This window comes from Phocoena sinus, chromosome 7 (assembly GCF_008692025.1).
Source record: "Phocoena sinus isolate mPhoSin1 chromosome 7, mPhoSin1.pri, whole genome shotgun sequence".
NCBI classification, from domain to species: Eukaryota; Metazoa; Chordata; class Mammalia; order Artiodactyla; family Phocoenidae; genus Phocoena; species Phocoena sinus.
Window position 1 is genome coordinate 28,283,411 of NC_045769.1, and position 25,723 is coordinate 28,309,133.

At 39.2% G+C, this 25,723-nt stretch overlaps 1 protein-coding gene across 17 annotated transcripts in view; it reads right to left on the minus strand.

Moving 5' to 3' along the window:
• PIKFYVE (phosphoinositide kinase, FYVE-type zinc finger containing) overlaps positions 1–24,744 on the minus strand; it is a 78,297-nt gene extending 53,553 nt beyond the window's left edge. For 2 of the 17 annotated variants that reach the window (XM_032637111.1, XM_032637101.1), the window contains exons 1-8: positions 24,640–24,713; positions 20,935–21,115; positions 18,994–19,143; positions 18,708–18,743; positions 15,887–16,005; positions 14,839–15,010; positions 8,398–8,605; positions 6,503–6,592 (exon numbers count right to left, since the gene is read on the minus strand). In XM_032637111.1, coding sequence (XP_032493002.1) covers positions 6,503–6,592; positions 8,398–8,605; positions 14,839–15,010; positions 15,887–16,005; positions 18,708–18,743; positions 18,994–19,143; positions 20,935–21,106 — 947 coding nt within the window. In that variant the 5' untranslated portion in view covers positions 21,107–21,115; positions 24,640–24,713. The other 15 variants (XM_032637110.1, XM_032637104.1, XM_032637109.1 and 12 more) reach the window with 13 other exon arrangements.
• Positions 24,745–25,723: the final 979 nt, after the last annotated feature.

Here is a 25,723-nt window from a genome sequence, read left to right on the forward strand (position 1 = left end):
AGCTGGGACGAAGTGAGAGAGTGGCATGGACATATATACACTACCAAATGTAAAATACATAGCTAGTGGGAAGCAGCTGCATAGCACAGGGCGATCAGCTCAGTGCTTTGTGACCACCTAGAGGGGTGGGATAAGGAGGGTGGGAGGGAGATGCAAGAGGGAGGAGATATAGGGATATATGTATATGTACAGCTGATTCACTTTGTTATAAAGCAGAAACTAACACATCATTCTAAAGCAATAATATCCCAATAAAGAGGTTTAAAAAAAAAGTCATTATGAAAAAACTACAGGAAAAAAATTATAGATTTAGTTCATACAGCAGTAATATCTCAAATGAAATGAATACAAACTCTTCTTAAAATGCTGAAAATTAGGGTGTTTTCTTTTTTTTAATTGACGAATACAAAGCATCACAGTCTAAATGCAGAAAAATTCTTGCGGATCAGGCATGGGAAATTATGGTCCACAATCCAAAAACTTTGTGTAACCACTGAACTAACGCGTTTTTTTTTAGTTGAACATCTATAATATTCTGATGACAAGAAACCCCCTAATTTTCAACCCCAACTCAGCAAAATCACCCCCCAAAAAAGAATTCCTTTCTTCTCATTAGTAGACCTATGTTTAAAATATTGTCCTCAATTATTATTATATTTTGAATTTGATCAATAGAAAAAGTAGTGAAAATTTATTTCCTCTCTTGGTATATAAGTACTTACAAAATATCCTTATTTTTAACACAGGAAAAAATTGTATTTCTAAAGTTCACAGTCAATCATTAGGTAAGTGTAATATCAATAAGTTACCAGATAAGTGACTTGCAAATGAAATATCAATAGCAGCAAGCAAGCTTTTACTTATAAATAAATTTTAACTAGAAATTTAGTTAGCTTCTACACAGAAAAAATGAAACTCAATTTTAGCTTCTATATAAAGGATAAAAGGCAGAAGCATCTACAATGTGTTCAAGTCCCTCCCAGGATGTATTTTCCCTCATTTGGTCTCACAGAATCCTACTGAATATGTACAACTAGATCCATTCTACAGATAAAGAAATCAAGAGTCAGAGATTAAGGAATTTGTCTAACTCAGCTAATAAATAACAGGACTGCCATTTAAACCAGGTCTCAATTGAAAACCTATGTTCTCCTAGCATAAAGATACTCATAAAATAATTTAAGAAATTATTCACAGGTCTGTAACAGGTTTAGGCAAAAAAAATCATTCTTAATAAGAAACCCTGATATCAAATAAATATAGTCTATAAACAAGACTTTTTAAATAACCAGTTCTTCATGGGGTTTTTTTCCTCTTTTTTTTTTTCTTCTTCATGACTTGGCATGTTCTCTTAGTGAAAAGTTGCCACTATGTCTTATTCAACCAATTAAAGTCTCTTGTCCAATATGTGCTTTATCCATGCATTCTTCTTCTCTAAAAGTCCATCATCCCTACACATATTCTGATATAGTGGCAATGAAAGTAAAAGAAAATTAGTCAATTTTGTTGTCAAATATTCAAATAAGTAGCCTAGTGGTAAGAATGCTAGCTAAAATTTTATTTAGAGACAGTACTCACTGACTAAATTACATCTTTCCTAAAGACATACATCAATATTAGCACTAATTCAAAACACACAGATATACTGCAAACTAGCACAGCTATCTCTACATTTGTATATGTGTGAACAGGAATCTTGGAAATTGTCCCATCTTTTAAAAAACTGTCTTGACTTCACATTCTTCTAGTGCATTCCCCTGCTTCAGTATAACAAAACTCGTCTCCAATTCTTCTTCCACTTTCGCCAGATCCTCGAACAACCCACTGAAATGGTCTATACCACTGTTATTGTTAAATCCCATAATCAGTTTTTACTCCTCATCTCATTTGACATATCAGCAGGATAACTCCCTCTTCCCTGAAATACAATACTTTCTTCACTTGGCTACTAAGACAACACACTCTCCTGACTCCCTTTCACCTTATCACTAGTCTCTCCTTCTCAGTCTCCTTTTCTGGTTCCTCTTCATTTCCCCAGTCTCAGTCCCTGGTCCATACTTCCTCACTTTCCACACTCACTCTTTTGATGATCTCCACACAGGTTCATAGTTTTAAATACCATCCGCATGATAACAACACCCAAGTTTATATCTCCGACTTGTACCCCTCTCCTGAACTCTAGATGTATACCTCCAACTATTTGATATCTCAGTTGGATGTCTAGAAGGTATTTCAAATTCAACATGTCTAAATGTTCCTCCCCTCTTCCCCATATCAATAAATGGCAACTCTGTCAAATGCTCAGGCAGGAACAAGGCAAGGATGTCCTCTCTTAACACTTATTTTCAAAATCATACTGGAAGCACTAGCTACTGTAATAAGAAAAGGAAATAAAAGGAATACAGAATGGGAAGGAAGAATTAAAACTGTCTTTCTTCACAGATGGCATGGTCATCTATGTAAAAATCTGAAAGAATCAACCAAAAAAACTCCCAGAACTATAGCAAGGTTGCATGATGCAAAGTTAATATACAAAAGTCAGTCACTTTCCTATATAACAGCAATGAATAAGTGAAGTTAAAAATTAAAACACAGGGCTTCCCTGGTGGCGCAGTGGTTGAGAATCCGCCTGCCGATGCAGGGGACTTGGGTTTGTGCCCCGGTCTGGGAGGATCCCACATGCCACAGAGCGGCTGGGCCTGTGAGCCATGGCTGCTGGGCCTGCACGTCCGGAGCCTGTGCTCCGCGGCGGGAGAGGCCGCAGCAGTGAGAGGCCCGCGTACCGCAAAAAAAAAAAAAAAAAAATTAAAACACATTACCATTTACATCAGCACCCAAAAAAATGAAACACTTAGGTATAAATCTCACAAAATATATACAAGATCTGAATGAGGAAAACCACAAAACTCTGATGAAAGATATCAAAGAACTAAATTAATGGAGAAATAGTCATTGTTCATGGATAGGAAGACTCAATATTGTGAAGGTGTCAGTTCTTCTCAACCTGATCTACAGAGTCAATACAATCTCAATCAAAATCCCAGCAAGTTATTCTGTGGATACTGACAAACTGATTCTAAGGTTTATATGTTGAGGCAAAAGACCCAGAATAGCCAGCATAATACTGAAGGAGAAGAACAAAGTCGGAGGACTGACACAATCCAGCTTTAAGACTTACCATAAAGCTACAGTAACTAAGACAATGTGGTACTGGTAAAAGAACAAATAGATCAATGGAACAAAACAGAGAGCCCAGAAACAGATCCACATAAATATAGTCACTAATCTTTGATGAAGGAGAAAAGGCAATACAATGGAGCAAAGACAGTCTTTTCAACAAATGGTGCTGGAACAACTGGACATCCACATGCAAAAAAATTAACCTAGACACATACCTTCTACCTTTCTAAAAAATTAACTCCAAATGAATCACAGACCTAAATTTAAAACGTAAAACTAACTCCAGAAAATTACATAGGAGAAAATCTAGATGACCTAGGGTATGGAGATGACTTTTTGGATACAACACGAAAGCATAATCCATGAAAAATTGATAAGCTGTACTTCATTAAAATTAAAAACTTATGCTCTGGGCTTCCCTGGTGGCGCAGTGGTTCAGAGTCCGCCTGCCGATGCGGGGGACGCGGGTTCGTGCCCCGGTCCGGGAGGATCCCGCGTGCCGCGGAGCGGCTGGGCCCGTGAGCCACGGCCGCTGAGCCTGCGCCTCCGGAGCCTGTGCTCCGCAGCGGGAGAGGCCGCACCGGTGAGAGGCCCTCGTACCGCAAAAAAAAAAAAAAAAAAAAAAAAAAAAAAAAAAAAAAAAACTTATGCTCTGCAAAAGACAACAGCAAGAGAGTTAGCAGACAAGCCAGAGACTGGGAGAAAATATCTGCAAAAGACCCATTTGACGAAGGACGGTTATCCAAACTATACAAAGAACTCTTAAAACTCAACAATAAGGAAACTCAGTTAAAAAATGGGCCAAAGCCTAGACAGACACGTCACCAAAGAAGGTATACAGATGGAAAGGATGGAAGCATATGAAAAGATGTTCAACATCACATCGTTAGGTAAACGCAAATTATGAGACAGCATTATACACCTATTAGAATGGCCAAAATCCAGAATACAGATGACACCAAATACTGCCAAGGATATGTAACAACAGAACTCCCATTCATTGCTGGTGGGAATGCAAAATAGTACAGCCATTTTAGAAGAGAGTTTGGCAGTTTCTCACAAAACTAAACATATTCTTAACCACAGGATCCAGTGATCACAATCCTTGGTATTTACCCAAATGAAGAAAAAACATATCCATACGAAAACCCACACAAGGATGTTTATGAAGCCTTATTCATAGTTGCCAAAACTTGGGAGCAACCAAGATGTCCTTCAATAGGTGAGTGGATAAATATAACCGTGGTACTTCCAGACAATGGAATATTCTTCAGTGCTAAAAAGAAATGAGTTATCGAGCCATAAAAACACAAGAAGGAAACTAAAATGCATATTACTAAGTGAAAGGAATCAACCTGAAAAGATTATATACTGTATGACTCCAACTATATAACATTCTGGAAAAGGCAAAACTATGAAGACAGTAAAAAGATCAGTGGTTGCCACGGGTTGAGGCAGGGAGGGAGGGATCAATAAGCAGAGCACAGAAGATTTTTAAAACACGGAAACTATTCTGTACTTTACTATAATGGTGAATATATGTCGTTATATATTTGTTTAAACCCACAAAACGTACAACACCAAGAGTGAACCCTAATGTAAGCTACAGACTTGGGTGATAATGCTGTGTCATTGCAGGTTCGTCAGCTTTAACAACATGCCTCTCTAGTGTGAGATGGTTATAGTGAGGGAGGCTGTGGGGAGCAGGGGGATATGGGAACTCTCTGTACTTTCCCGTCAATCCTGCTGTGAACCTAAAACTGCTCTACAAAGTGAAGTTTATAAATTTTTTTTGAAGTAAAGGATGATGTCTGCAACTTACTCTCAAATAGTCTAGAAAAAAAAAGTAACAAAGCAAATGGGCAAAATGTAAATTAGTGAACCTTAATGAAGAATATATGAAAACTTATTTAACTCTATTACTTGCGACTTTTTTGCAAGTATAAAATATTTTCAAAATAAATAAAAAATGAAACTCGCCAACGGCTTCCCATCTCACTCATTAAACGACAAAGTCCTTACAATGAATTGTAAGAAGGTTCTACTCCTGGCATACAGGACTCTTTGTTATTCCCTGCCAGGCATGTTCCCTCTCAGGAATTAGCGATTCCCTGTTTGCTTGGTAAACTCTTCTACAAAATTTCCACATGGCTTACTCCCTCACTTCCTCAAGTCTTTGCTTAAACATCACCACCTCTGAGGTCTTCACTGACCACACTATTCAAAATTCCAACCTTGGGACTTCCCTGGTGGTCCAATGGTTAAGACGTTGCCTTCTAATGCCAGGTGGCGGTGGGCGGGGTTCAACCCCTGGTCGAGGAGCTAAGATCCCACACACCTCACCACCAAAAATCCAAAACATAAAACAGAAGCAATATTGTAACAAATTCAAAGACTTTAAAAATGGTCCACATCAAAAAAAAAAATCTAAAAAAAAACACAAAAATTCCAACCTCCTCCCCTATTCCTTATGTTTTCATATGCTTTAAATTTTTGTTTATTTGATTCACTGTTATACAAGTACCTAGTTCGTAGGTACTTATTAATTACTTGTTGAAGAATAAATTGAAAGTATGTTAAACCATGGTGAGTCAGATATCTAGTTCTTCAGGTTTATAACCACTTACCAATTGATTTTGTAATGACTATTTTTGGTGGGGAGGTGTGGATGTTAGTAACACTCTAGTAAGTTGAAAAGGAGAAGGAAGTGTGCAGGTATAGAACAGTTATGGGCTATTATTTCAAGGAATTTGCCTAAGAAAATAAATTGAGACTACAGATAACTAGAGGTAAAACACAAAGGAGGGGTTTTGTTTGTTTGTTTTTAATAGGTAAGACATGAGTTTGTTTAAATGCAGACAGTAAGGAGTCAGCAGAGAGAAGTGAAAGATAAGGAACACTAATAGGGTAACTAATAAAAACTAGTAAGGGATGAGAACCAGAACACAAGTGGAGAACCAGAAGTAAAGAGAAAGGATGAGCTGCAACTATAATCAAGTTGGTAAGTGATGTTAAGAGTTGAGGACATCCTCGTCTGTTATCTCCCCTCTTTGCTGTGTAACTGAAAGAGAGGTCACCTGTTAAGCGTGAAGAAAGAAGGAATGAAGTTTCCAAGATCTGAAGCCAATAGAGAATAGTAGAAAACGGCCACTGAGAGAATGCAAGTGACAGCTAACTAGCAAAAAGGAAACGATAGTTTAGTTCAGCTTTTAGAGCTAAGAAAGTGTATAACAATCAATCCCCTCCATTTTATGTCTGTTCTTCTCATTACTATAAAAAAGAAAAACCAGACACAGAACAGTGTTTTCATTTGGCAGTTTACCTATTTCGAGCAGGAGATTTCCCAGCGTCCTCTTGAACAGATACAAGTCTTGTTGAAAGAGCATTATTTGAGGAGTCTGGATGAATCAAACTATAAAGAAAATAAGAAAATACTGAGATGATTTAAGAGAGTTACAGGCAAATCCAATTTCAATAAAATGCTTTAACATTTAAAAGCAGGTTGTTTTTCTGCAATAATGAGCTTATGGGTCATTTTTGTTCTCTTCTTTTAGTTGAAGTGGAAATAGGATGGGTTTTGTCTTAAGGATATCAAATACCAAAAGAGCAATAAAGAGAGTTATATTAAGTATAATGGGTGTCAATAAAATAATAAAATTGGCTGGATGACTGACTTGTAGAACTCCTTCTCACATCACATATACAAAACTGAAGTGCTTTGAGGGGGGCCGGAATCCTGAGTTCAAATACTTTATTCTCAGTCCCCATAACTAGGTGGAATAGCACTGCAGAGTCACACAAACCTAGGTCCAAGTGCAGGCTCTACCTCTTACTAGTTGTGTGACCTTGGGCACGTTACTTAATCTCTCTGAACTTCAGCACCCACATCTGTCAAAAGGAGAAAGTAGTGCCTACCACAGAGATATGATGGCTAAAAGAGAATGAACATTAAACTATTAGCACAGAACCTAAAGTTATTCTGCCTTTGACATCTATCTGGCATCTCCCAGGAAGCTTTCAAACCTGGTTTGTTTTATTGAATCACACTTGCCAATTCTGGGCTCACACAACAGGGCCAGGCATCCACATGGCATTGCTTACTGAAGTAAGAAGTGAAGAATCCCTCTCCTTTCTTTCTTGTTCATTAAATGCAGAGTCAATCTTTAAAACTTATAAAATATATGTAAGGTATAAAGAATCAGGATGCCACAAACACCAATGCACCCATGGAGCAATTTAAGAAAAAGAACATTACCATCAACTTTGAAGTGCTTGTTCCCCTGACCCAATCCCATTCCCTTCCCTGCCCTCAGTGAAACTACTGTTGTAAATTTTATATTTATCATTCTCCTCCTTTTCTTTAAGTTTACCATGTTTGTATCCCTAGATAGTGTATTCATTTGTATATTTTTGAACTTTCTATAAATAATCACTGGCTATATCATATGTGACTTTCTTTTCTCCTCCACATTATATCCCCGAGATTCATACATGTTGAATGTAGGTATAATTCATTCATTTTTTACTTTTGTCTAAATTCATTGGTTACCTATTAATTCCTCACTCCATTAAGAGGTAACTGAGAAAATAACAGAAAGATGCTACTTAAAACTTCAAGCACTTTGACGTGGCCATATTTGGTACGATGCATGAGAAAATTATTTAGCTGACGAAAAACAACCAGAAACTGATGAATCTAGGATTCTAATTCAAACAGTTCCAGGTAAAGAAAGAGTAACATCCTCCACAACCAGACAGTGTAGCATATTTAGACATACAAGAAAAGATGAAACGTTCCTCAGGAAGGAAAAAAATCTAATTTCATTTGCAAATATTATGAACACAAATCTTATGAGCATCCTCCTTCTCAAAGAAGGCTACGTTAGAAGTTATTAATGGAAATAACTTCTGTTGTTTATTCAACAAATATTATCAGGATCATATATACGCCACACACTGTTCTTGGTGCCAGGTGTAGAAGAGCAAACAAGAAAAAGTCTCTCCTCTTGTGGAGCTAACATTCTAATTAGTCAACATTATCACTATCCACAAACATCTTCTGTGATCCTTCCTAAGGCAAGCTGAGAAAAAAGGAGAAAATGGTGTATTTTCAGGAAACAATTCAAAGAAGTTAAATGTTAACTTAAAGCACCCTTAGGTCACAAGACTATCAGTATTTATCAAATATAAATAAAATTACATGTTAAGTGACAGTACCTTTGCCAGGCAAAATCATCCTCTAAAAATATGTTGCGGCTGGCTTTTCTACTCCCTACAGGTGTTCGGGGTTCACTCGGATCAAGTACAGACACAGAGGAAGCGGAATCTGAAAGAGCATTCAAGTCTTCACCAATGGAATTACTGTCTGTGGAATGAGCATAACTTAAGGCTATTTTTCTACAGTATGTACAGGCTCGGAGGTCCCCTAGGAGGAAAAAAAAAAAGAAAATTAAGTAAAAGATAACTAACATATTACTTACCAGAACACATTAAACCCTTGGGTTACTAGTTAATCTAATAACAGGAACCATCCTCAAGTAAAGACTACCAAAAAAGACATCTTTTAAAAGTAAAGTAACTTTGTTAGCTCTGTTATATATTTTAAAAACCATCATTATGCAAAATCCATCAAGGTATCCAAATTACCTCAAATATTTATAACAAGAAAATATGACTCAAGGTACTAGAAAACTCTGCTAAAAGAATATTCCTCAAGGTTCTAAAAATGAAGTAAGGGATCTATCAGAGACAGAATGTTCAAGAAAAAAAATTTTTTTAATTGAGTATATAAACCAATACAAATAGAAGTAACACTTTTTCCCTGAATAACAAGTAAGGAGGAAAATGTTATTTAGCTATCTATATGAAGCCATGAAGAGTGGTCTCCACAAGGGGGCACAGTTTTAAAACAAACTAACAAAATTGGCTTACAAGCAATATGAAATATAGGGGGGGAAGTATAAAGGAAATTCTTATAGTGAAAGTAAGGGTGGAAATGAAATATTCTTGGGAAGACAAACAATAAGGCTATTTAATAATTTTAAATGCATCTTTTTTCAGGATGCAGTCCTGCCCAAATGTAAGTTTTCATTTCTACCCTTTTTCTGTTACAATTTTTTGTGTGATTCTATAACAATTTAGTGTACTAAAAAAGGAGGTAAGATAATTAAACTTTACTAATAACACATTACGTAACAATTCTACTGTAATTCTTTTTACCATTAACATTAGAGAACTGAAGTGACATGAACAAAAGACTTCTGAAAGTCAACTGTACTGTGTTTTTACCATAATTACTACCAAGTACAATAAAAGGTCTTTTATTTTTCATTTTAAGAAAACTATTACATAGTACTCAGCTTTATTAAATTATGCATGTATTTTAAGCAAAGTTAAATATCACTTGTTGTGTTACTCATTTTTAACACCATGATTCAACAGATGAATCTAAAGAACGATATCTCTAATCAAGAGCCCCCCCAAAAAAATTGAATTCCAGTCCAGGATAAATGAGAGTGCTAGGACATACTACCACCGGCTGACCAAAGTAGAATTGTAGTAAGGAGATAAAATTACTTCCTGCAGAAAGGTTCTTAACATAGGCTTGGTTCTTACACTGTAAAGGAAATCTCCCTTCGTCGTTCAGCTGTTAGAATGAAAATGATCAGATCAATAAAGGGAGCCAACCCAGACCAGAAAAGTTCTCATTTCCTGAAGAATCCTCACCAGCAAGGGCCTACTGAGCACATGCCTAAATTAAAGGATGTGGTAAAAAGGTCGATGAGACACAGCCCTGCCATCAAAGAACTCAGTCCACTGGGGACGAGAGACACATATAATCAGAAAGTTGCACAGCAGATACAGAGATAGCACTGTTACACCACTATAACTTAACATTCATTGATCTGCTTCTATGTGCCTAGGTATTCTAGGTATTTATTCGCAGCCTGGATATACAATTGTGCCCAGAATTCACTGTCCCATCTGCAACGGTTAATTTTATGTGTCAACTTGGCAAGACTGATTATTTGGTCCAACAATGGTCTAGTTGTTACTGTGAAGGTTTTTTTTTTTTAAGACATGATTAATATTTACCATCTGTTGACTTTAACCAGATTACCCTCCATAATGTGGATGGATCTCATCCAATCATTTGAAGGCCTTTATGATCAAAGACTGAGGATTCTTAAAAAAAGGAAAAAATTCTGTCTCGTCTTATTTATTTATTTATTTTTGGCTGCGTTGGGTCTTCGTTGCTGTGCACGGGCTTTCTCTAGTTGTGGTGAGCAGGGGCTACTCTTTGTTGCGGTGCACGGGCTTCTCGTTGCGGTGGCTTCTCTTGTTGCGGAGCACGGGCTCTAGGCACGTGGGCTTCAGTAGCTGTGGCTCGCAGGCTCTAGAGCGCAGGCTCAGTAGTTGTGGCGCACGGGCTTAGTTGCTCCATGGCATGTGGGACCTTCCTGGACCAGGGATCGAACTCGTGTCCCCTGAATTGGCAAGAGGATTCTTAACCACTGCGCCACCAGGGAAGCCCTGTCTCGAGTCTTTAAGACAGAAATTCTGCCTGAGTTTCCAGCCCGCTGGCCTATCCTAAGAATTTCAGACTTGCCAGCTCCCTTAATCACTTGAGCCAGTTCCTTAAAATAAATCTTTCTTTCTATATAAATGTGTGTGTGCTGGGGGGGTGGCAGGGAGGGACGTAAATACCCTATTAGTTCTGTTTCTCTGGAGAACCCTAATACAAATTTTGGTACCAAGAGAAGTTCTAGAGCAACAAAATCTTAAGGTTGAATTTTCTGAATTGGTTTTTGGGTTTCTGGAATTGGTTCTCTAATTAGATTTAAAGGCAATAAGGAGTCTATTCCCAGAAGTAAAGAGAATGCTGATAGTCCACGGTGTGATGGGGCAACAGAGTCACGTAAGTATCATCTATGGATACTCCTAATCAAACACTTATAAGAGGCAAAGACCTGACTTACCATGTACTGCACATCTTAGAACATTTTTGTCAAACTAATGAGATTAGCTGCTCCTAATTGCACTGGACAAAAAGGGAAAAGAATGACATCAGGAATTCAGATTCCCAGCTCAAGAACTGTACAATGTACCTCAAAGTGTCTATGTCTTCCCTGAAAGAACCATATACAGCTGCAGAACTGAGATTGCTGAAAATCAAACCAAGAGTCTCATCATGCAAGTGACTGAACCACAACACACACTGAATCACTTAACCTTACGGTGTGTCTATTAAAGTTAGGGCATTGATTAGAAAGGAATGAAATCCTGAAAACTGGAAGGGGATATTTGGGGAAGCTGGGAACTCTTAACTGCCAACTTCTACTTAGTCTTCTTTGCGAGTAGAAGTAGCCTTTCCACCCTGTCTGAGATTAACCCTGCTTTGCCTGAGAAATTCACAACGGCCTCCCATGAGTTAGCTGCCTTGCAAGACCCTGCTTATTCTCCTCAGGACCCACTCCCACCACCCTCTTTGCTTCTAGGCCTATAATAAGACTCAGGTCCCCTGAAAGGAGAGTTACAAAGTGTGACCCATGAGGAAGTACACTACACTCCAAAAGAACTACATGATTTTTCCAATTTAGACAAACAGAAATCCAGGGAATATGTGTGGGAATGGCTACCAAGGGTATAGAATAATACTGGAAAGAACATAAAGTCAGATCAAACTGGATCTATTGATATGGACCCACTAAGCAGAGATTCTGGATTTAATGTTATAGCTCAAGGTGTTCAAAGGGGCTCTAACAGTCTGGTTAATTGGTTGGTTGGCTAAAACATGGACCAAAAGTGTCCTATACTAAATGAAGTTGAAATGCCAGAATTACCCTGGAATGCTATAAAGGAAGGGATCCAAAAGCTTAGGGAGACTGTTAAGAGCAGATTTACCACGTAAGATCTGCTCGCTTGCCCCAGGAGGATCCAGGGGACATACCTTTCACCATGACTATGAGAAAAAAAATTTGTGAGGGGAGTCCCAGCATCCCTGTAGATCTTTGCAGTCACCCATTATAGTGGGAACTGCTGGTGATAAACTGGGAAATCTAAATGCACTGGGGACCACTGGATCCCAGGTTGGGAGGGGCAGAGTGGTGGCATTTAATCGACAAAGACAAGGTAGGCATGTTACCAGAACAGACATCAGTGTCAAAGCTGTAAGCAGAATAGTGTAACATATACAGAGATCTATGACACATCTGATCATGGTGTTCCTAAAAGTAAATGGGCAGTCTTCTAAACTCTTACTGGATTTGTATAAGAAAAAGAGTTCTAGATCAAGTGAACAAAACTCAAACTTGAATCAAAAAGAGTCATGACCCCTCAACCAATTCTCAGACTTAAGCCATTTACAGACCCAGAATTCCTTGAATGAAGGGAGGCTGGGTCACCTCGAGGAAGGGCCCCACTACACTGCCAAAAAATGTATACTGTTTATCTTCCTAAAAGGCTTCCCCAAAGGACCTAGAGCCTTTCACCAGAGTGACAGTGCATTGAGAAAAAGGTAATAGTCAAACTTTTAGGAGATGACTGGACTTTGGCACTGAATTAACACTAATTCCAAGAAGCACAAAATGTTACTATGGTTTCAAGTCAGAGCAGGGGCTTACAGAGGTCAGGTGATCAACAGAGTTCCAGCTTAGGTCCATCTTACAGTGGGTTCAGTGAGTCCCCGAACCCATTTGTGGTTATCCCTCAGTTCTAGAATATATAACTGGAATAAACATACTCAGCAAATGACAAATCCCTACATTTGTTCCTGACCGGTGGAATGAGGGGTATTATGGTAGTTCTGGCCTCCAGAACTGTGAGACAACAAATTTGTTTGTCCTAACCCATTCAGTTTGTGGTATTTTGTTAAGAAAGCCCTAGGGAATCCATACACCAACCATATTAACAAGATAGGATTTTACCCTATAGGTAATGAGAACTCTGAAAGGGTTTTATGCAAGGGAATTTGACATGATCAAATTAGCATTTAATAGGATACTGACTAGAGTATGAAAAATGAATTCGAGATAGGGAAAAACTAAAGGTAAAAAAATCTTTTAAAAGCTGCAGCCATAATCTGGATGAAAGATAACTGGGGTCTGAACTCTGAAGCAGTTTAGGTTAAAAAAAAAAATCTTTTTTTTAAAGTGAGTAAGGCCAAAAGGAAGATCTACATGATAATAAAAATAACATGAGAAAGATACTAACAGTGTTCTCAGACTTCCCTGGTAGTTCAGTGGCTAAGACTCTGCGCTCCCAATGCAGGGGGCCTGGATTCAATCCCTGGTCAGGGAACTAGATTCCACGTGCTGCAACTCAGAGTTCACATGCCACAGCTAAAGATCCCACATGCCGCAACTAAAAGATTCCCACATGCTGCAGCTAAAGACCTGGTGCAGCCGACATAAATAAATAAATTTTTTTTTAATTATACACACACACACACATACACGCACACACACGCACACACACACACACACACACACACATATATATATATACTTTAACAAAAAAGAAGTGTTCTCTTTTTGGTAACTTCTGCCCACCTTCCACTTCCACCTCCTAATCACTACACACACCATTTAGTTTTTTTCTGCTTCAACAAATAACTTTAAATCTCTGTATTACTAAAATTTAGGGAAGAATATGAGTAAATGCAATTTGCTAAAGCACACTGTCATATAACTCAAGGGATATCTGTATTTTGTAAAATAAAAACTCTCATAGGGCTTCCCTGGTGGCACAGTGGTTGAGAGTACAGCTGCCGATGCAAGGGACATGGGTTCGTGCCCCGGTCTGGGAAGATCCCACATGCCGCGGAGCGGCTGGGCCCGTGAGCCATGGCCGCTGAGCCTGAGCGTCCGGAGCCTGTGCTCCGCAACGGGAGAGGCCACAGCAGGGAGAGGCCCGTGTACCGCAAAAAAAAACAAAACAAAACAAACAAAAAAAAACTCTCATAATAATATAAATTAGTGATCACTCCAACCAACTTGTCTAATAAACATTAACGGGGCTTACCTGGTGGCGCAGTGGTTAAGAATCCGCCTGTCAATGCAGAGGACATGGGTTCGAGCCCTGGCCCAGGAAGATCCCACATGCTATGGAGCAACTAAGCCCGTGCGCCACAACTACTGAGCTTGCGCTCTAGAGCCCACGAGCCACAACTACTGAGCCCACGTGCCACAACTACTGAAGCCTGCGCGCCGAGAGCCCGTGCTCCGCAACAAGAGAAGCCACGACAATGAGAAGCCTGCACACCGCAACAAACAGTAGCCCCCACTCACTGCAACTAGAGAAAGCCTGCGCACAGCAACGAAGACCCAACATAGCCAAAAATAAATAAATAAATAAATTTATTTTTTTTTAAATTTAAAGAAAAAAAAACAACAAAAAAACATTAACGGTCCCATGGTTTTTTGGTAGCATCTATGATACACTGTCTTTTACTCATGTTATTTATGAATATCCCCATCTACTTTATTATTTGACTATAAGGTCCTTAAAAGCAAAGCCATGTCTCCCTCATATTTGTGCACCCCATAATTCACACATGATGTCCAAAATTAAAAAATGACTTAACATGGGTCCTGTATTATAACTATCTTATTGTTATGATCTTTAAAAATTGTAAACTTGTCAATACAGCTCATTTACCTGTATAACCCATAAATTTTCCAGGGATTTCTTGATTGCAGCAACGACTGCAGAAAATCTGCCCACACAGTCGGCAGTGGTGTCTGCGTCTAAAAGTGGTAAATTTCTCATTACAGTCATAGCACTCTTTACACTGGCTATCTGGCATCCAATATTGTTTCAGGTCACTATCCTGTAACAATAAAAATGTGTGAAGGCTTCTTGAAACTACTGATTATTAAAATGCAATGGCAAATGCAATGCTAATCAAAATCCTAGAAAATTTCTTTTGCAGAAATTAACAAGCTATTTCTAAAATTTATATGGGAACACAAAAGGTCAAAATGACCAAGACAATCTTGAAGCAGAATAAACTGAAGGATGTATAATGTCAGCCATTAAGATTTATTCCAAAGCTACAGTAATTTTAGACAGAGTATTAGTGGGAGGAAAAAATGGAGCTGTGGAAGAAAAAGGAGAGCCCTGGACACACACATATGGACTCACCCTCACACTTATAAATGGATTTCTGACAAGATCTGTAATGCAGTCAGTGAAGGGTTGTCTTTAAAAAAAAATGGTGCTGGGACTTCCCCGGTGGTCCAGTGGTTAAGACTCTGAGCTTCCGCTGCAGGGGGCACGGGTTCGATCCGTGGTCCAGGAACTAAGAACCCGCATGCCATGTGGCGCAGCGAATAAATAAATAAATAAATTTTAAAAATTTTAAAAATGATACTGGGTCCAACTGGACATCCATGGGGAAAAAAGTGAATCTTTATCCGTATACTTCACACAAATAATAAAGCTTCTTAAAGAAACCATGGGAGAGTATCTACTACCCCGGGCTAGAAAAACATTTCTTAAACAGAACACAAAAAGCGCAATCCATAAAATGAAAAAAATTGATAAAATAAAATTAGGAACTTATGAGTAAAAAATATGGTGTCCACAGGTGAAGTTAGTATTAACTGAACTTTCTTTCAAGTGGCATGGTACCATTTTTAGTGAGTCCCACATGGTCCCCAGGTAAGTGCTTAATAAGTAATCTTCTAAAGCCTCTAGACAGTACCTGGCTCTTCCCCTCCATGATTTCCTTGAGGCGTTTTAATACTGTGCTGAGGCTTCGGAGCTGAACAGCTGTACGAGGGTCATGACCTCCAAAGGCAGGTTCTGCCTTCCTTCTGGTATCTGAGTCAGATTTACAAAACAAAAAACAAAAAACACTACCTTAATAGTCTCTAGTATCAATGCAAAGTTCCTCTTATTTTTAGCATATATCAATACTTACATTCTCCCAGCCAGTGACACAGACTGAGAGTTAAAACTAAAACTAGGCTTTATAAGGGTAAGAGGCTGTTGGAAGTGTTTCTTATTACCATGTGAAACACTGCTTCACAAGCAAATGAGGGCTACCTGAGACAAACACTGTCTGTGACCACTGATGATTTTAAGGCCTGGATGGGAGCATCACTTAACATGGCCCAAAATTCATTAATGATTTCTTGGGCCCTTCGGTCCTGCGAGAAATTTAACAGAAGGAAAAGCAATCCCTGTGTGTTACCTAGCCCAGTCTCTACAGTCAAACAGGTCAGCGACAGGGATGAACAGTTCAGTTCAGTCTGCAGACCACAAACCCAAAGGCTTGTGGAGTAGATCATCAGAAAGGAATTTAATAGCCAACCCCACAGAGTCTGACAGACTTCAGAACATCCAGGATGGTAATTTATCCACAAACTTTCCTTCACCGATGTCCAAGCAGACTTCTCTTCCCCAAAGAATTGCTAGAACCCCAATGCAACCCTTCCCTGCCACCTCCCTACTCCTACAGTTCCAAACTAGATGGGATCACTTGCTCTTGAAACAGCAATACTGAAGCCAGTCCTGTCTATAATAAAACACACCCATGTTCCAGCTTTGTGTCCACCAAAGCTGTCATGTATCATTTCCTTATTTTAGAGCAAGATTACAACTGAAGTTTCTACCTATTCCTGGCTCCAGCAGTTATTAAACCTAAGGATGAAGTAGAGGTGGCTTGACAAAAAGGATGAACATCCTTATTAGCTTAAACTCATTACCCTAATAACCTATGGTAAAGCAAGATGGAAAATAGCTCTCTCTATATCCTTCCCAAACTCACTTGTTTGCTAGATTAGATTTAGGTGTTCTTTGTTTTGGTTGAGTGGGAAAGAAAAGATTACAAAAAAATGTGAAGTTGGTATAAATTGATGAAGAATTTCCCAAGATATTAATTACGGAAATAATTATCTAAACAGCACCTATGTTAGAAAACTTTATTTCTATAAATAATATCTTAATTTCAGCAGATACCTCATTGTTATTACTAGAATAAAAATGTACGTGTATTAGAATGAGCAAATTGTTCTTGAGTCTCTGTGATAAACCAACGCTCCATGATTTACGAATTGAAAAAGGAGACAGATGAAGCTGTTAGAACAGTAAGGCTGTGCTCCCAAGCACAGGCAACAATTAGTTGTGAAGCCCCTTGCATTCAGCCACTTAGGAGTATGAGAAAGTAAAAACAGCATCATCCACAGAAAAAGCAGGAGCAAGACTGTTCCTGGAACCAACAGATGATGGTTTCATCATGGATGAAGATGAAAGAAACATGAGAGAAAATCTGGTCTAGCACTCTGTCCTCAAGCAAATCATCTTAGTTGCTTCTCTTGTAAAATGAATATTAGAAAATTAAATAACTTCCCAAGGTCACAGAGCTAGTAGACTGTGGAATCACAGCCTTTTAGTAGGAAAAGATGGGTAAAACAGTCCCAGGCTTGTGAAACTCAAATGCCTCTAGCAGCTAAGGCAAAATCAAAGAATCAAGTGGACTTGATAAAAGACAGTAAAGAATGGTGGGGATTGCAGCAAACTAGACATTACAAGCTCCACCTAGTGATATTTAAATTCAAGTTTATCAAAACATCAAGCCAAGGTTTGGTAGGCTGTCGGTTTGTAACCCCTAAATGATTAGACTCTAGTCCAACTCCTCAATTTTATAAACAAATAAATCCTATGCTTGACTCAGTATAGGATTTAGTCAAAAGAGCTCCCTTAACAAAAATAGGAGTGTTGCCACGGGCCAGGTTCAAGACCTAAGGAGAGTTTAAGGTTAAAAGTGGGGATGGTCTCTTCCTTCTATCCATTTGGAGTAAAGAGCTCATTTCTCTCTTCCTACCTTCTGATTCTTCCTTCCAAACAGCTGATATGACGCAGGCTGAGTCCCTTTGCCCTGGGAAACCTACAGAGGTGATACAGCCAGCTCCGCTCCAGTCCGTAGCGTGAAACTCTTCTTCTGCTTGGTTTCTCCTTCTCCTCTGACCCACCAGAAGAAGGTTCTGAGCCAAGTCTCAACTAGCAATAAAATATCCTTCTGCCAACAACCATTACCTGTGCCCGCCTACTTTTCACTCGAAGACCTCAGGGGGAAGACTGGCCAGACAAGGCAGGATCTGACATTCACGGACACCTGATTTCCAATGCTACATCCCTTTCCCTCTCTTATGCCACCTCTCATTGCCTTTCTCCTGCCACCTTGAGTTGGGCAAACCACTGCACTGAGTTTAATAATCTAACAGAAATAAAACATAAAACAACTCACTTTATCTAGTCTGTGGATTCAGGCTGATCCCAGTACAGCATGAAAATGAAGGACATGACCACGTAGCAGACCAGGATGGAGAACAAACAGGCAAGAGGAGCTCAGCTTATCCAGCCACAATGACAGCTTGCACCCCGACAAGGACAGAAGGCCAAGAGCAAGTGGCAGCCCACTAATGGAACTGAGAGACTTCTGCAGCCAGAGGCATGCACATCACATTACACTGGCCACCCCAAGAACAGATGCAGCAGTCAGTCACAAAGTTGAAACTAACCTGTGTTCTCCTGGGGGTGTCGCAAACTGTCCTCTGCTGAAACCCAAGCAAGTAATTAATCAAAAAACAGTCAAAGAAAGCTCTGCTTTGCCTAAAGTTCAATGAAATGTTTAAGAACTCTTGTTTAGGTATCAACAGTTATCCAGGTAACAGTTTCATTAATTCTCAAGAGTACCTGACTATTCCAAATAGAAAAAAAGTTAAGTCAATAAACAACCTGCAAAACACAATGACTATGGGAAAAGTCTAATACACAGAGAGGAATGAAATGAGAACAGTGTCATACCTAACACTGAAGATCGCCGCTGAAGCTCCTCATTAAGCTGTTTTTTATAAGGTGTAGGTGATCTCACAGATTGTGTCCTTGAAGGGAGCTGGGGGCTGGTCCAACTTCCACTCAGAGATGGTTGCTCTCCCTGACCCCCTTCTCCTCTCTCTGCAGCAAACAAAAGCTTGGAATTATTGGAAAAACTAAGACTCAGAGTTCAGCAAAGAGAAGGAAATAGATGAGAATTTTTTAGGAAAGAATGTGTACTTGTATTACATGCCTAAGTAAACATTAGGGTTTTCTTAAAGAAAAAAGAGAGAGAAATTCAAAGAAGGTGGCAAAATTACATCCTTGGTATATATGACCTTCACTTTGTTTCACTTTTTTTTTTTTTTTTAATATTTATTTATTTGGCTGAGCCAGGTCTTAGTTGCAACATGTGGGATCTAGTTCCCTAACCAGGAATCGAACCTGGGCCCCCTGCACTGGGATCACAGAGTCTTAACCACTGGACCACCAGGGAAGTCCCTGTTTTACTTTTCATTAGAAATTTCTTGAGCATATTTAAGGAAACAGAATGCAAGCTCTACACAAAGGCAGTGATTTTTTTGTTGTTCTGCTTTATTTATGGGATAGATCCCTTGTACTATTAAAATAGTACCCAGTGGATAGTAGGTGCTCAATAAACATTGCTAAATAAAAAGACTACTGTCATTTAATGGCTAAATGTAACGTATCCTAGACAGGATCCTGGAAAAGAAAAAGGACATTAGGTAAAAACTGAAGAAATATGAATAAAATACTTACTTCAGTTACTAATAATGTATCAATAATAGTTCATTAATTGTAATAAACGTACTCTACCAATGTAAGATGTTAATAACACAGGAAACTGGGTGTAGGGGTATATGAAAACTTCCTGTATTATTTTCCTAATTTTTCCATAAATCCAAAACTATTCTAAAAAATAAGATTGTTGTGGTTTCTTTAAAAAAAAAAGATTATTGTATTCAAAATGGACTAACAGGTTTTACAGAGCTTTCAACATGTCTGTTAATAAAAGTCAGTTAATACTATTAAAATTTCTACTGAGTTAATTAAACTATTAACCCCCAAATCCGTTACAACAAGAGGGATTACTTTCTAACACATTTCAAACAATACAGCTAAATATAAAGCAAAAGATGTAGGCCATGTTTTGTTTTTTTTTTTAATTCTTCTAACAAGTAAAAAATATATTACTTAAAAAGAGCTCATTTAAAAAATATCTTTTCACTTGGTGTCATTAAATGTATACCTTAACAGGTCAACAACAAGCCTGCTGACAACTTTCAATTTTTGAAAAATATGAACCCTTCCTCCCATGTGCTGGTCCTTTAGTTTCATTGCTTTAATTAAAATCTTTTGGGGGCTTCCCTGGTGGCGCAGTGGTTGAGAGTCCACCTGCAGATGCAGGGGACACGGGTTTGTGCCCTGGTCCGGGAAGATCCCACATGCCGCGGAGTGGCTGGGCCCATGAGCCATGGCTGCTGAGCCTGCGCGTCCGGAGCCTGTGCTCCGCAACGGGAGAGGCCACAACAGTGAGAGGTCCGCATACCGCAAAAAAAAAAATTTTTTTTGGCTATTAACCCCTAAAAGAGAAAAGTCCATTCTATGAATTTAAGAAAACTGAGATATATTAAGAAAGGAAAAAAAAAAGAATGCTAACTTCTCTTTAAAAAGAGACCTCCTTGTAACATTTAGTTTTCAATTCTGATCTTCAGTTGCCAATAATTAATAAGATTAAAGTGAAAATTCTAGCTTTCTCTTCTTATGCAGTTAACTCCAGTGACCTATGATTATAAAGCTACCTCCTTGTTAATATTTCACTTTCTTGCAAAGACACAGCATGAAAGTTGAACAAGAGAATTTCAGAGAATCAAGATGGTAGGGTCTCTGATCTTTAAGAATAAGTCTTACCTTTGTTAAATCGAAAGAGATTTACAAAAGAACTATACGCGGATTTAAAAGGAGGTTCGTCCTGATCAGGAGTCAAAGGTTTAAAGTGTGTGAGGTGAGAAGGACTAGTAGGAGATCGAGGCAAATCATCAGCAGAGTCCAATGTAGGGGACGTCTTATCATCTGTGGCCATTTCATGAGTCTAATAAACAAAAGAAATAAGCAAAAGTAAGTTCCTCAGGAAGCCCAAAGGTTGATTCCAAACAGCATCCAAATATCTAAAAATCTGACTTCAAAAATTCAGACCTAAACAAACCAACAAGTAAATAAATCTAGCTCAGCATACACTCCAAATTAAGACTTGAAAACACTGAAGTCTAGATCATAAGGAAGAGTCTCAGTTATCTAAAACTAGGAACATATAGCCAATCTCATTTTCAAAATTACTATTCAAATACAGAAAAATACCAAAATTATTAAAAATTTGAAGGTAAGGCATAAATGTGAGCAGGCAAAAAGGAAAAAAGAGGATTTTCACATGATTTATATAGTTTTCATTTTAAGATTTTTTTGAAAAAATAGCTTTTTTTAAAGGGGAAAACTGGTTTTACACAAGCATACAAATTCCTCAAAGTTTTATTTTACTTATTTCAATGTTTTCTTTCAAAAAAATATAAAAAACGAGTATTTCCAAGAACAGGAAACGAAATAGTCATCCCTTAACGACATTTCTGTATAACCCCAAAAGTTACCTCAAACTATGCCTCATCACCTATAAGAACTATCCAAATCCACAAGCTGACTGATCCCCAACATATGTCTTCCTAGGCACAGGAGCCTTGTTTTTCTCCTTTTAAGCCTCAATTCATATAGGCATTAAAATGAAGATCTTAACAGGCTTTTTTTTTTAATAACCAAAAATTATAATTCAACCAAAGCTGTAAAACTAACCACATCACCAGATGCAGGTAACAGAAAAGCACTGATGTCTATTTTCTGCCATATTGATTAATACTTCAAAGAGAAGACCATGAATTATGCATAACTCATTAAAATGCTATAGCTTGTAATCTAATTTATATTTACAAGGAGGACACTACACTCTTACAAAATGCTTTTTTCACTTTCAAAATCCTATCTACCATCTCATTTCATTTTTCTAAAAGCCTGAAAGATACAGAGCTGGGCTTATTACTACATTTTACCTCTGAAGCAACCAATGTACACTGAACCCAAAACAACTTTCTCGAGGGTCAAGTAGCTAGTCAGTGGTAGAGCTGTAACTAGATGCCAAGTTTTACCCCAGAATTACTCTTTATTTTTTCCTGCGGGCAGCATTTTATTTAATTATTTCTTCTTTTAATTAAAGAGATATTTCGAGTTTGCATTGGTTTTGAAGGCAGACACTCTTGGTTTCAAATTCTGACTCTGAAATATCTTCGTTGAGTAAATTTGGGTAAGAGCCCTGTGAGATATGTATTACCATCTTCATTTTACATAGTGGAAACTGAGTCTTAGTGTGATTAAGTGGGACAGTATATGTGAAGCACTTTTAGCAAAGTGCTTGCCCATAAGAGGCACAGAATTACTCTTTAGAGCAAAATTATCTTGTAGCTCTTCCCAGACTTTCAATTCTGGTCTACCTGAATTCTAACTACTCAGGACACTGCCAAATTAAAACGTTAATTGATTATTAATTAAACAAAGCAAAAATAAAACCATTGATGAGGAGAATTTCGGCAACAAATGTTTATTGGAATGGAGGGAGGGGGAAGAAAAAGAGGAAGGAGAAGAGGAAGGGGCAGAGGAAGAAGAGGAGGAAGAGGGGGAGGAGGGGGGGAGAAGAGGAAGAAGGAAAGAGGGAAAGGACACGTCCTTCTAAAGTGTCTTGACAACCCATATTCCAGCATAAGGGACTGGGAAATCAGCTGGTGATTGATCAAGTGTAAATTCAAAAAGGTAAAAAGAGGGTCCTGGAGAGAAAGAATAATGTGATAGCAGTAACAACCTGAAGGCCTCAGAGCACATCCTACATTCTACTTTGACGCAAGTAATATGAGAGTTAGCAACCTTCCTAAAGAGTCTTAGCATCACACCTAAGGGTCACCCATGTAGAAACTTTTATTAGGTTTTGAAGACGTGAGGATAAAAATTACCAAGAAAACACTCACCAGTGTAGTTTCTAAAACAATACAATCACACAGTTAATATTAATAACTACATAATAATACCAGGACCCTGAAAAAACTACCTTACAACTCTTATTCTGTGGTAGCTTAATAACTAACTGTCTGTGATATAAACTAGGATTCTTTCCTATCTGAGAGGTAATTAGAAGCATTCACTTACTCATTCAAAGACCTCTCATATATCACCAGCACTCTGCCTCTTCTCATTTGAATGCGACTAGTATATGCAGACCCACTCAGCACTATCAAAAGCCCTGTCAGGAACTGAAATTTAGAAAATAAGCCTGCTCTACCAGCCAAACCAAAATTTTAGCAAACAGAAAAATGCAAGTATCAGTTCAGTCATTTCTAAGTACAGTGTTTTTTTTTTTTAATACTCAAAATATATCTAACAATGCAGGACAGCTGAATACTAGAAATGTTAGTTTCCATCTACAAAGATTTTTTTGTTCAATTTTTGATCAACGTACCAACAGATGGAGGTTTTCTAAAGGAAAACCATATGATCCATATTATTCTTCCCAGAAAGAAGAAAAAGAGAAGACACAGGAAAGTAGTCTTGCTCTGCAAAAGAAACTTAACCTGCCCTTCTTTGTCACAAACTCGAATCTAACGGAAAGAAACTAAGAACTTTTTTGTAACAATCCTGATAGTGGGAGTGCCAAAAAACAAGATTCAAATAAATCAGAAATAAGACACTACAATATACCAAGAGACCACCTCTACTGTCAAGGATGCACTGAATCAGTACGGGATAATATAATAAATACACCAGATAAACAGGAATAACTTGACTAAAACAGAATTCCAGCATTTCTCATATTTCTTGAATGCCTTAACAGTGACTTCTACATAGAACATAAGACCCCTAATTCCTAAAAATATTCCACTCTCATCCTTTTGTTGGGAACGTTCTAAACAAGGGGAAAATACTAACTGGGAAATCAAGTCTTCTCAAGAGACTTTTAAACATACGTACAAATGGAATAGCCTCAAAGAGCAGAGGCAAGCATTTAAGGAAGTATATAAATCCTACTACCGGTACCGTTTCTGCAGATGAGCAACTTTCTTGTCCCGTCTATGTATACACCTCTGAAACACAGGCTCGGAGCTTATCCATCAGAGGGAGAAGGAACTGGACTATGCACCTCCGAAATAAGTTCAAGTACACGGGACAAGAGAGGAGCAAGAAAACTTCAAATGCTTCCAAGGAAACCTCTTCCAGAACAGCCCCACCCGGCTCCCTTCCCCACTCGCCAGACAAGGGGCAGCGGGGAATCAAGGGAGCCGCCTGAATGCGGGCACAGGTTCTCTGCCCTTCCTTGCCCAGCTTCGGCCGCAGCCGCGGTTGCGAAGCCCCAGCTCTCCCCTTCACTTCAGACTTCCCCTCCGCTCCAAACCTTCCTAAACCCAAACCTTCCTAAACCCGCCTTCTTCCCCTCTCTCAGGCCCAGCCGGCCGCGCGCCAGCCCCCTCCCTTACCTGCGCCTCCCACCGCGGCCCCGCCGGCCACCCTCCACCCCAGCCCCCGCTTCACCGGGCCCAAGCGCAGGAAGGAAGCTTCAGAGCCCAGCGCCGCGATCCTCAGGCAGCCGGCGGTTGCGGCAGGAAGCAAAGCTGCTTACATGGTTGCTGCGGCTTCTCTCGTCCGCCCCCCCCGGGCTCCGCCCCCTGTTCCTCCTCCCCTCCAATCCGTAACTCTCCCGGGCGCCGGCTCCGCCCTCCCTGCTCCGCCCGCACGACGTTCGGATCAGACGCTCAGGCAGAAGGAGTCCAACCCAGATAGAGTCGTGCTCAACACCTTGACCGAGATTAGGCCGCCTCAGCCTTCCTAGAGGAAGCCACGGCGACTGCGCGCGTGAGCGTCAAGTGTGCGGGGTCACCGGATGGGTGCTGGCTGGACTGCGGTTACCGTATGTGTCCGATGATATGGGCACTCATAATATGTTACCGCGCTCAGCGTTCTTACGGACTGATACTTGCATAACACTTGTGCCTAAAGCGAATGTTGTTATCAGACTTGGGTGACTACGCCAATAACTAGCCAAGTTACCTTAAATTACCAATTTCTTTAGGCTCCAGGCCTCTAATCTGTAAAACGGAACTAATGATAGTACCCTTCACAGATAGTTTTTTGAAGATTAAGTAAAACATTGTACGTAAATGTTTGTAGACATTTGGCACAATGTCTAATCCGGAATAAGTGATGTTAGCTCTATAGCTATTTTTTTCACTCAAGTTTTGTGTTGCAAAGACTGGCGCAAATAAAGTTACCAAGCCCCGTATTGCTCAGCCTGGCTAGCATTAGCCATCATTTTGTCCTGCTAGAGTGTTTTGCCATTAGCTGAAGAGAACATACCAAAACCTGCTGACAGGATTGTGGGACTTGGCAGGGGCAGTCAGAAAGGAAGTGAAACCCAAAGTGAGGTGCTGTTTTAATTAAATTCTGCAGACCCATTTCCCCCAAGAGTTTTGGCAAGTTCCCACCCATTTCTCCTTGAGCTGGGTCTTTTCAGCCACTGGAGAGTAGCATCGAAGCCTGAAGCCTGATAGCAGTATCAATGCCAGTCACCACTCTTAGCTGAGCCCCTCAGCAATCTTCCTAGGAGTCAGCAGTCAAC